This window comes from Nansenia antarctica (assembly GCF_963989245.1).
Source record: "Nansenia antarctica genome assembly, chromosome: 13".
In the NCBI taxonomy this organism is placed as follows: domain Eukaryota; kingdom Metazoa; phylum Chordata; class Actinopteri; order Argentiniformes; family Microstomatidae; genus Nansenia; species Nansenia antarctica.
This window is the reverse complement of record NC_137683.1, coordinates 20,584,901-20,606,621: the sequence shown is the minus strand read 5'-3', so window position 1 is coordinate 20,606,621 and position 21,721 is coordinate 20,584,901. Positions and strand designations below refer to the sequence as shown.

Sequence of the window (21,721 nt, the reverse complement as noted above, 5' to 3'; positions counted from 1 at the left end):
CCACCGGCCTCCCCTGATCAGGACCCAGAATCACTCTCTGACCCGATTACACACCAGGTCACACACACAGGACATCCCAACTGAGTGAGATCTAAACTGTGATAAGTTAAAAAACCCTCACCAAAATCACATTACCAGAGCTGAAAATAACCATCATCAATCACGATAATTATATCAAACATGTCTCTGTTTCCTGTATAAAGGAAGGGTTTGTTTGTGATGATATAACTGGGCTGTGGTATAGAGCTGGATAGACTAGAACAGAGATGATGTTTGTGATGATATAACTGGGATCTGTTAGAGTTAGATAGACTAGAACAGAGATGATGTTTGTGATGATATAACTGGGCTGTGGTATAGAGCTAGATAGACTAGAACAGAGATGATGTTTGTGATGATATAACTGGGCTGTGGTATAGAGCTAGATAGACTAGAACAGAGATGATGTTTGTGATGATATAACTGGGCTGTGGTATAGAGCTAGATAGACTAGAACAGAGATGATGTGTGTGATGATATAACTGGGATCTGTTAGAGTTAGATAGACTAGAACAGAGATGATGTGTGTGATGATATAACTGGGATCTGTTAGAGCTAGATAGACTAGAACAGAGATGATGTGTGTGATGATATAACTGGGATCTGTTCTGTTAGAGCCAGACCAGAGCAGAACAGAGAGCCATGTGTTCACTGTCTCCCTGGCCTAATGGCTTCATTCATATCGTCCGCTGGGCTGTCTGTCAGAAACAGCCCTGATAATCCTCTGGCCTAATGGCTTCATTCATGCCATTATCCACCTCTGGCTTAAAGTGGCCGGTACTTTATTAGGAAGACTATACTTATACTGGTTAGGGCCTCCTTTTACTCTCAAAACAGCCTCAGTTCTTCGTGGCATTGATTCCACAAGATGTTGGAAACATTGAGATTCCGTTCCATGATGACATGATTACATCACACAATTCCTGCAGATTTGTAAGGTGCACTTTCAAGCTGTGAATCTCTGTAGATCTGTAGGACACCTTTGGGATGTGGTGGAACGGGAGATTCACAGCTTGAAAGTGCACCCAAAAAATCTGCAGGAATTGCATGATGCAATCATGGACCAGAATCTCAAAGGAATGTTTCCAACATCTTGTGGAATTAATGCCACGAAGAATTGAGACTGTTTTGAGAGCAAAGGGAGGATCTACCTAGTATTAGTATTAGTCCTAATAAAGTGCTTGTTGAGTGTGTGTGTATATTTAGCATATTCTTATTGTTGTCGCATATTTTATTGTTATTTACTTTGACTACTTTTAGTACTTAAATTACATTTTATTGTTGTTGTTATTGATTGATGTTGTAGAGCTGCTCTGCCCTAAGCATTTGTTGCACTTTATTTGACAATGACAAATAAACTTGAACTTGAACTTGAACAGTAAGTTGAAACAGTTTTTGATCAGAGCCTCTCTTCTTTATTCCATTCATGTCACTGGTTGCCCAGGGAACACCTGATTACATCACTGATTTGAGGCGGAGAATGGAAACTGAGAATGGAATTGGTGGTGACGTGGCGTGTGTACGTGGCGTGTGTGTTTAAACTAACCACCTTTACCGAGGCGTTGGTGGCCTGCTGGTTGCCCGTGGTGACATGGCGTGTGTGTTTAAACTAACCCACCTCTACAGAGGCGTTGGTGGCCTGCTGGTTGCCCGTGGTGAAGTGGCGTGTGTACTGTTTAAACTAACCCACCTCTACCGAGGCGTTGGTGGCCTGCTGGTTGCCCGTGGTGACGTGGCGTGTGTACTGTTTAAACTAACCCACCTCTACCGAGGCGTTGGTGGTCTGCTGGTTGCCCGTGGTGATGTGGTGTGTGTACTGTTTAAACTAACCCACCTCTACCGAGGCGTTGGTGGCCTGCTGGTTGCCCGTGGTGACGTGGCGTGTGTACTGTTTGAACTGCTGCAGGCTGTCCAGTACGGCCTGGATCAGCAGCTGTCCTCCTCCCGGGCCGCGGACGCACCCGTCCCCTGGAACGGACCTCAGCTCCTCTACACAGGAGCGCAGGCGAGCCTGGTTACCTCTCACCTGCTGAAAGAGAGAAGCAGGGAGAGAGAGAAAGAGAGAGAGAGAGCGAGACAAAAAAGAGAAGCAGGGAGAGAGAGAGACAAAAAGAGAGAAGCAAGGAGAGAGAGAGAGAGAGAGAGAGAGAGAGAGAGAGAATGTTAATTTCTTCAGTTCCTGGTGCAACAAACTAGACTCAATTTGAGTATGAAATTGCCTAGAAAAGAACGTTCCTTTTTCAGTCAAATGTTTTGCCTCCACCTCTCATCTTTCCACAACAGAAAGCAGAAGGGGAAGGAGGAAGAGTGAGTAGAGAGAGAGAGAGAGAGAGAGAGACAGAGAGAGAGAGAGAGAAAGAGAGAGAGAGAGAGAGAAGAGATTGTTAATTTCTTCAGTTCATGACGCAACAATCCAGAAAGTCTCATGACTTATGTAGGTATGAACACATCTGATCTGACACCTCCTTTCATCAGGCTAATAATTTATCTTTTATATGGGAGGGCTTGGCTTTCAATAAGCAAAAACACAGCTGAGCATCAAACATCGCTCGCCTATCTAGAACAGACTTTCCTTCATCAATCTATCAAGTTAGCTATTATCTGCCTCCTCCTCTCCTCTCCTCTCTTCTCTTCTCCTCTCTCCTCCTCTCCTCTCCTCTCCTCTCTCCTCCTTTCATCCTCTCCTCAATCCTCCTTTCCTCCTCTCCCCCTCTCTCCTCCTCTCCTCTTACCACGAAGGGCAGCAGACACTCGTGTTGTCTGCTGAGGGCATAGAGGCTGAGCAGAGGCAGCCTGCAGGGTCCATCCAGACTGCAGGCCAGCGTCAGGAAGTTATCCAGCGCCTCACACAGCGTAGCGCACGTGTCTGTCCACCAGGGCGGCGACGCGTCCACGATCAGCACGCGGGGAGGTTGCCGTGAGAACGAGGACGGCCGGCACACCTGGCCCCCCCCATGGGAGGAGCCGGACCTGCTCCGCGCGTCCATGGCAACGGGATCTGAACAAAACAACAACAACAACAACAACAAAATAAACAAAGAAGAAATGGTGTCGATGATAAACAAACGGGCTACTTAATTATTGGTTTCAGTGCCAGAGTGGTGTGTAGTTGGATAGTGCCTAGTGCCAGCCTGCACTAATTCAGTCCGTTGGGATTGGTTTAAACAAACAACCATAAACAAACCCGAAACAAGATTCCAAACACACACAACTTGAAATAGCCTAGTTAAAAGGCTTGGGCCAGTATCAAAATTCTCCAACTGGAATGCAACTTCTTTCTTGCCAAAAATACCTGTAATACACCAGTAACACTGTAAAGAAAAACTGTGCCACCGAGCTCAACGGCATACACAACATTGTCAGATAATGTGCAGCCAGACTCTGAGCACATCAAGTGACAACAACAACAACAACAACAACAACAACAACAACAACAACAACAACAATTCACAGACTCAAACACCCCAGATAATTATCTCCATTCCACACTGGCTCTGCCCACCAACTCAACGTTTTTGGCAAGAAGTCATGAACAGAATTTCGTTTAATATGAGCTGTAGCCTTCCACTATCTCCATCCCTCTACTTGGAGACCTCTCAATAATAAATCCACCAATCCAAAATTCGAAACAACAACAACATCAACATCAACCACAAACAAACAATAAAACAAACACAGACAACATGATACACACAAGCCTAATGAATGAGGTACACATGATGTAGTAGGCCCTATGTAATATGTTACATGTATGTCATATTATTACATAGTATGATACATTTATTGATACATAGATACTGTAGGCTATGTATCATGTTTCCTTTCCCCTCTCTAATCAGCAAGCTGAGAGTAGGTTAGGGAAACTCTAACCCTAACCATGACCCTAACCCTGATCCTAACCCTAACCCTGGGAAACCCCAACACCAACCCTAACCCTAACCCTAACCATCGGGCTTGACATTAAGCTTTTTCAGGTACTTATCCTTCAGACAAGTGAACTTACCTTTTGCTTGTCTGAGAGCTCACAGTTACAAAGTAGCTTACAACGGTTTTTGAAAAAGAACTAAAGGCTATGAGAGCTCAGTTATAAAGACTATGAGAGAACATTTATAAAGGTTATGACAGAACAGTTATAAAGGCCATTAGAGAACAGTTATAAAGGCCATTAGAGAACAGTTATAAAGGCTATGAGAGAACAGTTATAAAGGTTATGAGAGAACAGTTATAAAGACCATTAGAGAACAGTTATAAAGGCTATGAGAGAACAGTTATAAGGTCTATGAGAGAACAGTTATAACGACTATGAGAGTTAACAGTTATAAAGACTATGAGAGAACAGTTATAAAGGCTATGAGAGAACAGTTATAAAGGCTATGAGAGAACAGTTATAAAGACTATGAGAGAACAGTTATAAAGGCTATGAGAGAACAGTTATAAAGGCTATGAGAGAACAGTTATAAAGGCTATGAGAGAACAGTTATAAAGGCTATGAGAGAACAGTTATAAAGGCTATGAGAGAACAGTTATAAAGGCTATGAGAGAACAGTTATAAAGGCTATGAGAGAACAGTTATAAAGGTTATGAGAGAACACAGTCATGTAGCATCAAAGAGATGTAGCCCAAAAAAACTACACTGTGAGTAACAGTCTGTAGGGAAAACCCCCAGCCAGCCCGGGAGCTGTAGTCAGTTAGGGTTAGGCCTGCCTCTCTGTCTGTCTGTCTGTCTGTCTGCCTGCCTGCCTTGCTGTGTCTGTCTGTCTGCCTGCCTTGCTGTGTCTGTCTGTCTGTCTGTCTGCCTGCCTTGCTGTGTCTGTCTGTCTGTCTGTCTGTCTGTTTGCCTGGCTTGCTGTGTCTGGCTGTCGGTCTGCTTGCTTGTCTGCCTGCCTGTCTGTCTGCCTTGCTGTGTCTGTCTGTCTGTCTGTCTGTCTGACTGTTTCAACCCTGTTGTTATGGAAGGGGAACCCCCTATTAGGACACAGCATGATTCAACCCCCCCCCCCCCCCCTCACTGGCATTCTGTCTACTTTATACCATCATTTCACACCTGTAAGAGCAAGAACAGTGCCATTCTGGGGAAGGAAGTAGGTGGATTATTGAGAAAGATCAGAACATTCACTCAGTTGTGAAACAGCTCCTGTAGGCACATTATGATCCATACACGCAAGGACATGAACGCACACACACACACACACACACCCACAGACAGACTCACACAAACAGACAGACACACACACACATACACACAAACGAAAGCATGAAAGCATGCACGTACATACACACACACAGGAAAATTCTTAGTCAAAGGGATGATGAAATGACAGTGACACAAGCACAGTCTGAGCCAAGTCCTCCCACACTAAACACACCTGTTCCAATGAAAAACCCTTCAGGAGTGGGAGTCGACATCATCACCATAAGAGGATATCAGTCACAAAGGAACAGAGGGAGTGCAGAGTTACTACCTATCTTCCGCCATAGACTAAAGACCCATCTCTTAAGACTACACTTTAACTGTCCCTCCTAAAGACCTCATCATCCACACTACCCCCCTGTACAGTTTCCCTACTATAAATACAATATGTTACATTATGTTTTTACATTTTAATTAATTAATTAATTAATTTTAAAATCCTTTTAGCATTATGACTGCCAATGGCCCCTGGCCCGAGCATAGATTACTTTTTTTGCGATGACTAATTTACTTAGACAAATGTACTTGTTGGAAGTCGCTTTAGATAAAGGCGTCTGCTAAAAATGTAGGCCTAAATGTAAATATAGGAACAAAGTTCTCTGGGTCCAAATAGCCACTGTTCACACTCACACACACACACACGCATAGCCATCACAAAACAACAAAGAGGAAAGCCTGTTATTTGACAAAAAGGCCAGAGAGAGAGAGAGAGAGATTGTAAAATTGGAACTCTTCTGTACATAAAAAAACTTGAGTTTCTCAAAAAGCGTAGTACGAAGACGGAGGAGGGGGGAGGGGGCGACGCTCGTAGGGGTCATGGATAGAGGACGCAAGACGCATGTATTTGAAATATATGATATGAAAATGAAATGATAATGTTGTACATCATAAACCCTTCATGTACCGTAGGTACTGTATCAGACCTTTTGGGTCAGACCTTCAGCCTTTAACTTCTTTCAAAAAAGGAGACAGTCAAAAATGTATGCTCCAGTCTCTCTCCCCGTTATGAGTGACTCAATTAATTTAGATAGACCAGTTGAAGTTTTCCCAATTGTCCCATTGTGATGCAATAATCCGTCGCACCACAAACTTTTACAAAATGTGCAAAATTTGACAGTGCGACAAAACTCGCACGCCGTGTGCTTTGTCCCATTCAAAATGAATGGAATCGAATGTTCGCGGTGCGATTAAAATCGGGGCCGTGTGCGTTGGGATGAGATTTTCTCATAGACTTCCATTCAAACTTCAAAATCGAATGTTGTGGTGCAACAAAAATTGCACGCCGTGTGCATTGGCCTTTATGTAACGCCAGATCAGAGTGCTCTGCTATCTATTAGAATCATCAATAGAATCCTCTCCATTCATAACAGAACCCTGCCTGTTCTAAGCCTATGTTCCAGATGCTTCTCTGTGCCCGCAGGCATTTCATCGTCATCACGCAGACCTTTCAAGTCAACAACTTGACTAGACCGATGACAATGGACACATTGTCTGTCTCTCCCTCCTCTATTTCTCTCTCTACCCCCTCCTCTCTTTCTCTCGTTCTCCCTCGTTCTCCCTTTCTCTTACACACACACACACACACACACACACACACACAAACACACACACACACACACACACACACACACACACACACACACACACACACACTTCCAGCAGACCTGAGAGTGGTACAGGCGTGCTTCAGTAGATGAGACACGTCTCTGATCAAAGGGCAGAGTCCAGAGAGAGTCTTTAGAGAGGGAGAGAGATTAAGACGGAGCAGGCAGCCAGAGGCAGCAGTACTGTTGCCAGATTGGGCTACATTTAATCACACTGGGACCAGGAAAAAAGCATTTGGGTAGTAGGCTATATAAGTTTCGGGCAGGTTTTTGGTGGATTCTGCGGTTTTTAGACTGTGGTTGGGCTGGAAATTGTCAAACCCATCTGGCAACCCTGGACAGCCGTAGCGTCACTCCGTTGCCCTTCTTATTTGGCCACAGGTGATGCCCTGGCCTTCTGCCCAACACAGCCACACAGGCTTAATGGAAAAGGATGAATAATATAAGCCATTTAGCTGACGCTTTTATCCAAAGCAACTTACGTTGCAGTGAGTGCATACATCTTTCAGAATGTATGGTGCCGCCAGCCAGGTGTGATCAAACCGACAACCTATGAGGACCACCCCACGTGGATAAAATGGATAAAGCTGGGGACATCTAATGTAGTGTATTTGTGGGAACCATAATAGCTAACTGTATCTTCTATCTAGTATGGGAAAAAAGTGTATGTTTAGATTAGATTTAGATTATTCTATTAGATTATACTACACTAAAAGCAATCCAACACATTGCCTTGACCTTCAGCGATGGAGTTGGTTGTAGTATCTGTGATCGATGAGGAAAGTAGTGGAGGAAGGAAGGATGCATTATAGTCTAGCAGGAAGGGCCCTCAGATTTTGAGATACCCCTACCCGAGGTAGAACAAATGACAACAATGATTTTTCTTATCTTTAGGGTCTCCCATTAATGAAATTGATTGTTGTCAATTTTTATTTTGGGGGAAAATATGTTTTTTTGGTTGTTCTTTAGAGCTACCCCAATCCCTGAAAAAGACCCAAATTAGACCAGGCCGAATATGGGGAAGGTGACAAAAAAGCCCATAACTTGAGAATGATCACTCTTTTCCTTTTCAGATTTGCTGAGGTATGAACCAGGTGGTTGTCCTACATCACCAAATAGTCAGACAACTATTTACCTAAATAAATACTGAATTATAGTCCTGTAAACTTAGCTTTAGTTTAGACGGAAATTGTACTTTTTGGTGACAGGAACATAGATAGGACTCCATCACTTTTCTCTCATTTATCAGAAAAACAGAAATCCCTGAAAAATATATAATTACTGAATTGTCTAGGGTGCTATTGAACACTAACCAGTAGTTGTATGGAAATATCTCATCAGATAGCCATAGCTAACCTAAAGCTGCCTAGTAAAGACAACGATGCTGACATTAGCTAGGTAGCTAGACATTAGCTAGACATTAGCTACCAACAAACGGCATACCTGATATTTCCTCACTTCACAGTGTTTCTCTGGCTATACGTTGGGAACGTCTCCTTGTCTCCTGTCTCCTGTCTCCTGTCTCCTGTCTCCTGTCTCCTGCTTTTCCCTGACGAACACTGCTGCTTAACTTAACATACAGTTAATAACAGTTCGTTGTGACTGCTACACATCTATCTAGACTAGGCAGATATCACCTCAGCGTCTTAGCAACGACGATACGTTCTTCCTATTGGTCCGTTCTCCCGCCGGCGGGGCTCACACACAGATCCACGCGCAGGACGGGGAATGGACTGTCGCGTTCCAGATCGCCTGCGCTGCGCAGCACTCGAGGTCTTCACAACGCAGTAGTATTATTCGTTTCGTTTTACATTTCGTGACGTTAGAATTATAAGGTTCTATCTCCAATTTTGTCAAAATTTAGTTTTTTTACACAAGCTGATTCATTAGGTGTTTATTAATGCCTGTGTGGTGTTATTTTTAAAATGTTGAAATGTTTTAGTTAGTAATTAATAAAATACAAAGGTTCCGTCTCACAGAACATAATGGAATGTAAAAACGTTGACGCTCAATATCTCTGAACTACCCTAAACGGAGATAGAACCTTATCATTCTAAGCGGAGATAGAACCTTATCATTCTAAACGGAGATAGAACCTTATCATTCTAAACGGAGATAGAACCTTATCATTCTAAACGGAGATAGAACCTTATCATTCTAAACGGAGATAGAACCTTATCATTCTAAACGGAGATAGAACCTTATCATTCTAAGCTCACGATTAGCTAGGTAGCTAGACATTAGCTAGACATTAGCTACCAACAAACGGCGTACCTGATATTTCCTCACTTCACCGTGTTTCTCTGGCTATACGTTGGGAACGTCTCCTTGTCTCCTGTCTCCTGTCTCCTGTCTCCTGTCTCCTGTCTCCTGTCTCCTGTCTCCTGTCTCCTACTTTTCCCTGACGAACACTGCTGCTTAACTTAACATACAGTTAATAACAGTTCGTTGTGACTGCTACACATCTATCTAGACTAGGCAGATATCACCTCAGTGTCTTAGCAACGACGATACGTTCTTCCTATTGGTCCGTTCTCCCGCCGGCGGTGCTCACACAGAGATACACGCGCAGGACGGGGAATGGACTGTCGCGTTCCAGGTCGCCTGCGCTGCGCCGCACTCGAGGTCTTCACTTCACAACGCAGTAGTATTATTCGTTTCGTTTTACATTTCGTGAGTTTAGAATGATAAGGTTCTATCTCCGTTTAGGGCAGTTCAGAGATATTGAGCGTCAAAGTTTGTGATTATGTTTTGTGAGATGGAACATTAGTATTTTATGAATTACTAACTCAAAAATGTCAACATTTTTAAAAATAACACCACACAGGCATTAATAAACACCTAATGGTTCAGATTAGGGAAAAAAACTCATTTTTGACCAAAATGGAGATAGAACCTTATAATTCTAACGTCACGATTTGTGTAAGAGCTGCCTCCATTACCCCAATCATCACCCACATAATAAACCTCTCCATCAAACAGGGACACGTCCCCCTTGACTTTAAAATAGCAAGGGTAACCCCACTGTATAAAAAAGGAAGCAAATTAGACCCAGGCAACTACCGACCTGTTTCTATTCTTAATTCCATCTCGAAACTTATGGAAAAAATAGTTTATGAACAGGTCGATAGGTACCTTACCGAAAAAAAGCTGATGTATGAATTTCAATCAGGATTCAGAACATCCCATTCCACTGACACATGCCTCCTCTATTTGAACGACCACATCAACCATGAGGTGGACTCGGGCAAGTACTGCGGCATGGTCATGCTGGACCTCCAGAAGGCCTTCGACACAGTAGATCACCACATATTGTTAGATAAACTGAAAGCAATTGGGTTCGATAGAACATCGGTGAGCTGGATGCAATCCTACTTAGAGGGGAGGGAACAGGTGGTTAGTGTGAACGGAACACTGTCCCCCCCCCTCCCAGTGACCTGCGGCGTTCCACAAGGAAGCATATTGGGACCTTTACTGTTCCTAATATATGTGAATGACATGTCATCAGCATGTAATTGCAATTTGTTCCTGTTCGCGGATGACTCGGCTCTGCTGGTCTCTGACAGGGACATATTGCAGGTGGAAAAAGCGCTAAGCACTGAACTGAGTAGAATCTGCATCTGGCTAGCTGACAATAAACTATCAATACACCTAGGTAAAACTGAAACCATCCTATACGGATCCCCATCTAAACTCAGAAAGGCTGAACATTTTAAAATAAAAGTGGGTAACATTAATATCACAAGAAAAGAGGATATTACATACCTGGGCTCCATCTTAGAGGCAAATCTTTCCGGAGATAAAATGGCAGCAAAAGTAATCAAAAAAGTGAACCATAAAACGAGATTCTTGTACAGGATATCCTCACTTGTCAGTAAAAACACACTGAGGACCCTATCAGGAGCTCTCATTCAATGTCACTTCGACTATGCCGTAACATCATGGTACTATAGAACCACAAAGGCCCATAAAACAAGACTCCAGACAGCCCAAAATAAACTGGTTAGGCTTCTGCTAGGCCTCAACCCTAGGACACATCTAACCGCTGCTCATTTTTTGAGCCTTGATTGGCTACGAGTAGTGGACAGAGTGCAGCAGCTTGCACTGGGCCTAGTCTTCAAGATACGCTACACCACAAAGACACCCAAGTACCTGTCAACATACTTCCAAAAAGTGAACAACGTCCACACTTACAACACCAGAGGAAGCTCCACGAACCACGTTCAACCGCGTTGCACCACAAACAAGGGTTTAAACTCGTTTACAAACTATGCAGTAAAGATGTGGAACGCCCTTCCTATAATCTTAAAGGAGTGTAAAACACTGCCCACCTTCAAAACCACTCTCAAAAAACATTTACAGGAGGCTGCAATCCGTAACTGGACCCTCTAAAACAAAAATCAGATTAAAAGACCTGAACTACCCACTGTACATACTTTGTGTTTTGTCCCCCGCCCCCACCTGTGGTGTATGTCCCCACCTGTCCTACCCGCTGTACATACCTTATGTTTTGTTGTATTGTTCTTCCCATGATGGATGTATGTTTATCTTGTAGATAGTAATAGTTATTTGTCTGTATTATCTTGTAGATAGTACTAGTTTTTCTGTCTGTCTTACATGTAACGATGAATTGAGAATCAAGGACCCCAATTGAAATAAGCCAGTGGCTTTCTTGGGTTTTTATCCTGTTAGTTGACCTTGTATGTAATATGTACATTCATGTACCTACTTCTGCAAATCTTCTAATAAAGTTTTCAATCAATCAATCAATCAAAGTAGGTAGCGTAGCATTCGACTGGTCGACTGCGCTGCGCAGCCCGACGGACTGTAGGCGTTTCATGTCAGTGTTTGTGGCCTATGTTTAATTTTTCAATTCCTCAATTCTGTCTTTCATCTTGGGACAACATTGAGTTTTTTTGTCATCTACAACAAACTTGTGACATTTGATTCAAATGAAAGTAAAAGGGCACACACGTTTCCACAATATCCCTCCCTCTTTTAGACTATCTCTCTCTCTTCCCTCCCTCTCTCCCAGTCCCTTCTCTTTCCTTCTCTGAGATGAATAGGCATAAGCCACAGAAGGCATTTGAGGGAATGCGGATGAATGGTAGCTATTATGGAAATCAAAAAAGCTTGACTTCAAGCCCCGCTGGTTTTCAAATTCAGAACTCCGGTTCCCCTCTCGCCAGCCATGTAGCCCCCCCCGAGTGCTGAAGTTAACAGGAAATGAAAGGTGGCTCTGGAGGCGTGAAATAAAATCTGTTCTGTTCATTTGCCCCACTTCATAACGAGAAGCAGCGTAGGCCTAAGTGCTGTTGCTTTGGTAAGAGGCTTAGAATGCTGGGTTGTGAAATGAGAGCTGACACACACACACACACATACACACACACACACACACACACACACACACATACACACACGCACACACACATACACACACGCACACACAAACACACACACACACACACATCACTTCGTCAGAGCGACAGGGATTGACGAGACGTGAAACATGCACATCTGTTTGTAGGAGATAAGAAGAGAGGTGTGTGAGTGTGTGCGTTCACGCGTGTGTGTGTGTGTGTGGGTGACTTGTTGTGCTCAGGACTCCTGTCTCTGATCCCAACAGGAGTGTGTGTGTGTGTGTGTGTGTGTGTGTGTGTGTGTGTGTGTGTGTGTGTGTGCGCGGCGGCTTGTGGATTAGTGTTGATGGGTGCCACCTGACAGGACACTGAGCACTGGATGCAGTAACCTTGACTCCTGTCACTAAGGCTGGATGCAGTAACCTTGACTCCTGTCACTAAGGCTGTTGAAGAATGTGTCATTGGCAACAAACACAAATCAGCGTCTCTTAAAGCAGATTCATCGTCCTGTGTTACCACCTTTGACGCGTTCACATCATGTGACACCATGACCATATGTGACAGGGTCTGGGGTAAAAGTCCCCAAATAGGGCAAGTTTTCCCTTTATTTATTTTTTATTTTTAATTTTTTACACATTATGAAAGTGCAGATTGTAAGCTTTTAAATTATGTGTTATACATTGAAGTTGAAGAAGATATGCTTATTTGAATGTTGGTAGGCCTACACCTCAAACCAAAATACCAGTGAAAATCGCTCTGAATCAAAACAGACGCGTTTGTTACCATTGCGTTGGTAGCTAGCTAGCAGCTAAGAAAGAACATCGCTATAAACATCTAACTGCATGTTTAGCACATCACAACAAGCTGATAGAACATCAACATGCAAAAAACACAGAACTACACATTATTAAATGATCACATATAATCCTTGCTTTTGAACACTTTCTAAAACGTAAGTTTGTCTACAAGCCATGTATCAGCCCGAAGCAGGACGGCAGATGATACAGTGTATCTAATTCACAAATTAAAGTATTTAGTGATCCTAAAACTGTTGTTTGTTATATTGAGTGGGCCCTCCTAATTTCCACTGTGATGTAAATGCTATGAATAAATATTTTTAGCTGAGGATATTTTTGTGGGGGGGGATATGAGCTTGGTTATGGAGATGAAAGTGTCTAATGTAAACGGGATTGGGTTTACCAATATGATTGGTATTTAATCCTGCTGTTCCACACTAGGTCAAGAGGAGCTTTTTTACCGAACCTCTCCTCCTCTGTATAATAATCCTGTATGCTGGGTCGCTGTGGGGAAGAGGATAGACTTGGGAAACTACGTAGTTTAGTTTTCTTAGTTTAGTTTGTGTCTCCCTGGGGAGGGGAGGGGAGGGGAGAAGGGAGGGTACAGTCGATGCTAAGTGGGATAACTGAAAGGATTCTGCAGCACAATCGACTATAGCTGAGGAGATGCTAATAGTGCAGCAGATTAAATCAATATTTCATAAGAATCGTTCACTTGGTGATACAAGCACCAAATTTGGCACAAATGATGTCCAGGATGTACTTTCTAAGAAAAGTACGGTTTCCAGCTGAAAATCCAAGATGGCTGCCACTTTTCAAGATGGCCGCCTCATCAGATGCAAAATAACGTTTTTTGGAGTAGAACTTGAATGAACAGAAATGGGTTAATGGTCCAAACATCAAAATGAATGTATCCTTACTGGAACTCAATTGTGTCAATTAAATTCCAATATGGCCCACCAGTTTTCAAGATGGTGGCTATTACGTAACTCAAAATAAGCGTTTTTGGAAGCTGTCTGATCACAGATATTGCATTAAATTGAAGGGCAGCATTCATCACCATTAATTGAGATGATGTGGTCAACCATCTGTCGACATCACTGCTGTGAAACTCACCATGGGGTTCAGTCCACCATGCAGAGAAGAAGCGAGGTCTTGAATTTGAAGTGGGCATTACCTCACTCTTGCCCCTTCTTCGTGATGAGGCACATTCTGTTGCCACAGTGAGGCATTCCATGAACAAAGTCAGGGATGCTATTGCACACCTCAACCCAAACCAGGTTCCCGTGATAACTGCAGACCAGCCTATTTATGCTCTTGCCAAACAAGTCCAGTGGCACTGGCCTGACCTGTAGCCTATGGCGAGGACAAATTTGTTGTAATGTTTGGTGGACTCCACATAGAGATGGCTGCATTCAGATCACTGGGGACCCTGCTTCAGAGTAGTGGGTGGACAGGTGCTCTTGTGGAGGCTGGGGTAGCTTCTTCTGGAAAAGCTGACTCATTTCTTTCTGCCTCAAGTGTCACAAGAACACGCCTAATGCACCAAGTTACAGCATGTTGTCTCTACATGCTCCGAAAGGAAGCATATGAGTACCATTGTGCAGAGGAGAATGAAGGAGCCCTGAATGTCAGTGACTGGTGTGATAAACGCAGGGAGGAGAGCCCCCAGTTTCAATTCTGGGAGCTTGTGTTGTCAATGGAATTGGTGGTTTTCTCTTTGGTCAGATCTTTCAGAGAAGCTAACTTCAACTTGTATTGTCAAGCACTGTCTGCTCTAATTCCATTCTTCTTTGCAAACAACAATGTGAACTATGCTCGATGGCTCCCCATCCACCTCAGAGACATGGCGTCTTTGGAGCAAACTCATCCTCAGGTTTCCCATGAATTTCAGCTTGGAAAGTTTGTGGTCCACAAGACTCACAGGGAGTTCTCAGGCTTACCCATTGACCAAGCTCACGAGCAGGCCAATGCAGTTGTTAAAGGTGATGGTGGTGCCATTGGCCTTACAGAGGATCCATCTTTACTGAGGCGGTGGATGGTGTCTGGACCAGAAGTTAGCCAGTTAGTCAACCAGTATGAGTTGGCATCTCAAGTCAAAGAAGCAAACAAAGATGTCAGGCATCATGAGCAGACCAGTCAGTCTCAGAAGTCCTTCACTGACAAGGTCCAAAAGTTGTTTGATGTGATGAAGGATCTGGGCAATCCTTTCCAGGAAGAGTCCAAAGATCTGCTCACATTGGACACAAAAACCATCGCACATCCCAGTGCTGCTGAGCTTGTAAGAACTCACTTTGAGAAAGGTCAAGCTGCCTTCAGAGACTTTTTCAATGGTCTGGGGGATGAGGGTTCCTTCTATAAGCCCATTAAAAAGAACAAAGCCGACTTCTTTCGCCAAGAGGCAGCTGCAGCTTCCAGTGACATGAAGAAGCAGGTACTCAAAGATGACTGTCGTCTGTTCTCGCAGCTTTTTATATCGTGCCAATCACGAGAGTGTGACCTGCTTGAGTTCTTTAAGCATGAGAATCAACCTTTCCCTGCTGCACTGAGTGACACAGGGAAACTCCACTCTGGCCAGAAGTCTCAGCTTTCAAAAATTCTGGAAGCTACCATTTCTCCTCCTGACAAACAACCAGAATGTGATGCCATTATCATTGATGGTTCCTCTCTTGTGCATTCATTGTCTCCTACGACATCAAAGACCTTTGAGGAATATGCTGTCCAGGATGTAGTTCCAAAAATCCAGACCTACTCATCAAAGTATGAGCGAACAGATATCATTTTTGATGTCTACTGGACTTCAAGCCTGAAGGCTGAAACTAGGTCAAACAGAGGTATGGGAGGTCGACGAAGAGTGACAGACAAAAACAAACTGCCACCCAACTGGAAAAGCTTCCTGCGAGACAGCAACAACAAGACTGAGCTCTTCATGTTCCTAGCCGACAAGATAGTGACCCTGTGTCCCAACAATGTCATAGTTGTGACCAAAGGGGAGCAGGCTCTATCAAACAAGCCCATCAGCCTTGAAGGCTTAGGTCCATGTAACCATGAGGAAGCTGACTCCAGAATCTTCATACATACTCTTCATGCAGCCAAGCAACAGATGAAGTCTGTGTTGATCAAGGCATGCGACACAGATATTCTTGTTGTTGCAGTCAATGTTTTTGCGACTCTTCAGGATGCAGGCTTAGTAAGGCTTTGGGTAGAATTTGGCCAAGGTTACACTAGAAGATTCCCGTTCGCTACACTGGTGTCAGCAGTGGGATGGAAGGAAGGCCATCGGAGAGGTGTGTCCACGTGAGGGACTTGACATAGTGAAGCGTGAGGGCACGCTCTCCCGAACGGTGAGGATAGTGTAACGATCCTGTATGAGGCCCCGTTAACAGCTCCTCCAAGGGAGTTAACTCTCTTGGTCTAATGGTTAGCGCGGCCGTCGGTTATGTGGGAGGTCGGGGTTCGACTCCCGCATGGGGCGAGTTACACTAGCAGATTCCCGTTCGCTACAATATATTTCAATGTATAGGCCATCAAAATAGGATTATTCAGTCAAAAACGCTGTTTGAATCCATTTCGAATGGCGGCCATCTTGAAAAATGGTGGCCATTTTGTTTTTTCAAGTGGAAACCGTACTTTTCTGAGAGAGTAGGTCCCAAAGCACTTGTGTGCCAAATTTGGTGCTTGTATCACCAAGCGAACGATTATTTCATTAATCTGCTGCACTATAAGTGGGATCCTTGGGACGACCTTCACCTTGAGTCTTACCATAACCCTAACCATAAGCTTATACCGAATCCTAACCCTAACCCCTAACCCTTACCTTAACTTATAGATATGGGATATTGGAAGCAGAACATGGAGTTATTAAAGAATGAAGAGACTTCCATACACTGAAGACCCTACAGTCTCTACAGGCTACACCTTAACTTTCCCCTCTACAGTTTCTCTACTGTAAATAAAAAAGAAAGAATGAAAGAAAGAAATTAAGGAGGGGTGGAGGAGGGAGATGGGGTGAAAGGAATCAAGAAAAAACGTTTGAGATTCAGCCAATGGATGAAGTTAGACGATAGCGATATCATCCAGAGGTTTGCCCAAAGAATGTCAGGATCCTTGGGACAACCATAACCTTTTACCAAATCGTAACCCTAACCCTTACCTTAACGTATACTTCAAGCCGTCACTAGGATCCCAGTTAGACTTTTCCCAGGTGACATGGTACGAATTACGGGGGGTTTTGCGGGGTCTGACCCCCCTAATTAAGACTTGGACCCCTGCCCAAAAGAGGTAAAAACAACAGATCATGGTGGTTTGAAACATTCATATATCACGCCATATATTTATATAGCACACTCCTCTTCATCCCCTATGGGACATAAGGCTTCAATGAGCTCACACCTGATACCAGTCCTGCTACCTGCCCTACCTGCCTGCCCTACCTGCCTGCCCTACCTGTCTGCCCTACCAGCCCTGCTACCTGCCCTCCTACCTGCCCTTCTACCTGCTCTACCTGTCTGCCCTACCAGCCCTGCTACCTGCCCTCCTACCTACCCGTCCTACCAGCCCTGCTACCTGCCCGCTCTACCTGCCTGACCCCCTGCCTGCCTCCCGACCATTCTACCTGCCTGACCCCCTGCTTGCCTGCCTGCCTGCGGACCATCCTACCTGCCTACCTGCCCGCCTGCTGGCCTCCTTACCTGCCTGCTTCTATGGAAGCTCTGCCCTACTCCCTTCTACAAATAAATACACCTGGATTGGGTTTTACCATTTATCTGCCTCCTGTCTGTGTCTGCACTTGGGTTCTATTAGTCTGGTCCACTACATTATTACCTTATGACAATTCTTATTTCTCATAGAGAAAAAACGAAGATGGAAATTTACCGATAATGACATAAAAAGTGAAAAGTGCAAGATGTCCCTCAGTGAATTCAGCATTTTAGCAGTATTCTTTTGCGTATTTTGACATGAATAAACACATTTTTAGGATTTTTGGATAATGCAATCCAGCATCGCGCCGTTTAAAAAATCCTGTCTAACTTCATTTCCTAGAACTCTGTCATCAATCTCTAGATTCTTTTGAGGAAGGAGGCTGGCGACTGCACTGGGAGCCGTATGCAACTTGGAACGGAACGGAGTGACATTCGCTGGGCTCCCACGTTTAGGCGGCATCCTGGTCTCTGTCATCACATGGTCTCTGTCTAACCTCCCTTTTACTCACCCTCTGGGTCTGGGTTCGGATGTACATTTTTCTCTCACTTTAACCACTGGCTTAGAAAAGGCCATAGTCTGGTTCCCCCTCTACACACACACACACACACACACACACACACACACACACACACACACACACACACACACTCACACACACATGCATGCATGCACGCACACACACACACACACACACACATGCATGCACGCACGCACACACACACACACACACACACACACACACGCTTGCACACATGCACACGCAATCACACAAACACACACATGCAGACACACACACACACACATGTGCGCGCACACACACACACACACACACACACACACACACACATACATAAACACAGAGTTAGGTTCAGACACACAAAGTAATGAGTGTTTACAACTACCTACTGTAATGATGTGTTGCTGTGTGGTTACCTGTAACTCTCTTAGCCTCAGTAGTGTGTGGTTACCTGTAACTCTCTTAGCCTCAGTAGTGTACAAATACAGAAACAAAAGACTTGTTGCGACGTGGGAGCTAGGCTTATTAGAACGTACATGATATGGCACCAAAGCAATAAAGATTACAACTACAACAACAACAACAGTCTCTCACAGTCATCTTGCGTCCCAAATCTCCATCCTGTATTCACACTTATGGACTCCCTTACGTATATATAAAACCGTAGGATGGGTTTAGGAGCATAGGATTAGGATCATATTTATATTAGGATATTATCAATCCCATACAATTTGTGTAGGGGTAGCACACCAGTGCATACTTCAGGGGAAAGGGTGGAGATTTGGAAGGCAGGGTTAGCCGTGTTTGTAGAGACCTCCAGAATGTTTGTTAATCCACGTGGGACGGGCTAGATCCTGTGAAATCCCTTTGTTTTGTATGATGGGCTTCTGAGGAGCATTGTGTGTTGACTAAGCTGTGTGAGAAAACCCGAACTGGAATGCTTCGGTGGAAGTGTTGCGCAAAAATAAAATCTCTGTTTTTTTTCAGTATGGTTTTATGTTTTGCTTTTGGTTTATACGTCAGGGTCCCATGAAACAAAATGACACTACACTTCCTGGTTGTACACTGTTGAGTCCTGTTTCATCACCCTTGCATTCTCAGAATGATCTGGATCTACAAAAGAAAACAAGTCTTTGGAGATGTCTTGTCAAAACATTTGGCATTGGGGCAAAGACAAGAATCCCAACACTCCTCCACTCGCTTCCTCTCCTGTTAGGGTTCGGCCTGTTGGCCATCAGTCCATCAGACTCCCTTGGTGGAGATTTACTCAGCTGTGTGGCCTTCTGGGCGATGGCATCATCAGATGGCACCGTGGAGAGGTCCGAGGTCTGAAGCCGGTCTCACTGGAGGTCACTGTCTTCCCATAATTCCCCAATTCAGATGAAGCTTGGGTGACAGCCTGGGTGTGGATTTATGGTTCCCCAGGTCACTGAACCTTGACCTGTGCGTGTGTGTGTGTGTGTGTATGTGTATTTGTGTGTCTGTGTGTGTGTGTGTGTGTGTGTGTGTGTGTGTGTGTGTGTGTGTGTGTGTGTGTCTCTGCCTGTGTCTGTGTCTGTGTTCAGATATGATGTTTGCATATTTGTCTGAGTATGTATGATATGTATGATATGTTTTCGTGAGCATGTGTGTGTGTGTGTGTGTGTGTGTGTCTCTCTATGGGCTATGCTGTGGGTGTAATCACATTGTGTCTGTCAGCATGACAACCTCAAGGCTTTTCTGTAAGTCCTGTATCCTGTGTTTGTGTGTGTGTGTGTGTGTGTGTGTGTGTGTGTGTGTGTGTGTGTGTGTGTGGGCTTATCTTGGATCAGACGTATGCTGCAGCTGAACACCACTACGCCCATTCATGCCTTCAGGGTCCCATAGGAGGGGTTGTTGAGTGTTTTACACTATATGGACACTTTATGGGGTTTTGAAAAAAGAAATCAGTTTTAACTCATTGACTGCCAAAGACGCCAATTGGCGTCTTATAGAATAGTAACGTTGACTGCCAAAGACGCCAATTGGCGTCTTATAGAAAACATTATTTTTTTCGCGGGGATCGCGTTATTGACATGTTCTACACCTAGCGAGTGAATTTCAGACTTGGGTGTAATGTATTTCGGTCCCAGATGGGGGCAGTAGTTCGATAAAAGCCTGGAGAAGGAAGTGGCTTGCTGTGGGTTGTAGTAATGGCGAAACGGATCAGGGTATGTGCCAAACGCGGCGCGGAGCATTGCGGAGCATCGCGGCCATCGCGCGACTCTTCAAACAGTTCAGAGTCGGATGATACAGAAAAAGTGCAGAAAAAAAAAAAAAAAGTTCTGCAGAAAAAGCTCGTTTTCTCTGTTTATTGGTCAAAATCAGGTGTTTTTGCTGAAACCACCCTATGTTCTACGGCCGATTTCTAAACACTCAAAAAAGGCTAGAAACAAACTTTCTTTTTCTGATGAAAGAAGAGAGTCTAAAGTTTTGGTAGATATGTTCAATGTTTATGTAGTCCGAAAAGTCAATATTTGGTGGGTCTTCAAAGTTCAGCGAAAATGCCCCAAAAGTCTGGCAGTGTGGAGCTCTCCGCTCTGAACATGGCTGGCAGTCAGATAACATTGCAATGTCAAAGTTATAGTTTGAGTGCAAGTGCTTAGAGAAGCTAACGGTAACACTTTAGCATGGGGAACACTTGTACGGGACTCATTAGTAGCTTCTAAGTGTTTAAGAAGTAGGTGATTGGGTCATTTGGGGGTTAGGGTTAGGTTACTGGCCGTTTATCAGGTCTTTATTCAGTGTTTTCTTATTCTCATGTTATGAGTCATGTCCTCGCTGGTCTGTCAGATGTGATGTCAGCAACCCTCCAATCACAGGCTCTCATCCCGGGAATTGAACCAGCGACCTTGGGGTTTCTGGCTATTCTCCCTAACCTCAAGGCCAGCCTTGCGCCTCCAATAACATTGGTGTGTGGGTGTGTGTGTGTGGGGGGGGGCGTGTGTCTTGAGGGGCTAGGTAGAAATTAGTACAAGCTTTTGAAAAACACTTGAAAATGCTGGTGGAGTAAATTAACCTCTCAGAACACGTTGCATTGAATATTGTTTACTCAGGATTTAATTGAATACCCACTCCATCCTCTCGGGGGCACCACCCTTGATTCCGCCCGTGTCTTTCATACACTGACCATGACGTATGAGTATAATATGAATTAGAAGTGGTGTTTAACAGATGAATGCTGCAGTAGTATATCCGGGGGGTAAGGAACAAGGTTGTTATTTCGTTTGTTTGTGTCAGAGATGGTGACTAGTAAACAGATGAGGGGACATTGTTCCAGGGTCCTTTCGTATGTACAACAGGACCGAATGGCCTCTTCATCTGGCGATCATGTGATCTGGTACGTGTCTGCTGTTGTTATGGATGAATATGATTATGCGGAAAAAACTATTTCCCCTCCCTCTGTTGATAATCACCTTTTCTAACCAACAAACTAAATTAACAGATAGGCAATGTGTGTCATGATGCTGTGCAGAAGTGACAGAATAACC

General features: G+C 44.1%; 1 protein-coding gene across 1 annotated transcript in view; it reads right to left on the bottom strand.

Annotated features, from left to right (window-relative positions):
• m1ap (meiosis 1 associated protein) overlaps positions 1-3,026 on the bottom strand; it is a gene marked incomplete at both ends in the record, with an annotated part of 32,493 nt that extends 29,467 nt beyond the window's left edge. Inside the window, 2 exons of the mRNA XM_080544078.1 lie at positions 1,874-2,068; positions 2,772-3,026. Coding sequence (XP_080400204.1) covers positions 1,874-2,068; positions 2,772-3,026 — 450 coding nt within the window. The remainder of the gene's footprint in view (positions 1-1,873; positions 2,069-2,771) is intronic.
• Between the last annotated feature and the right edge of the window lie 18,695 nt (positions 3,027-21,721).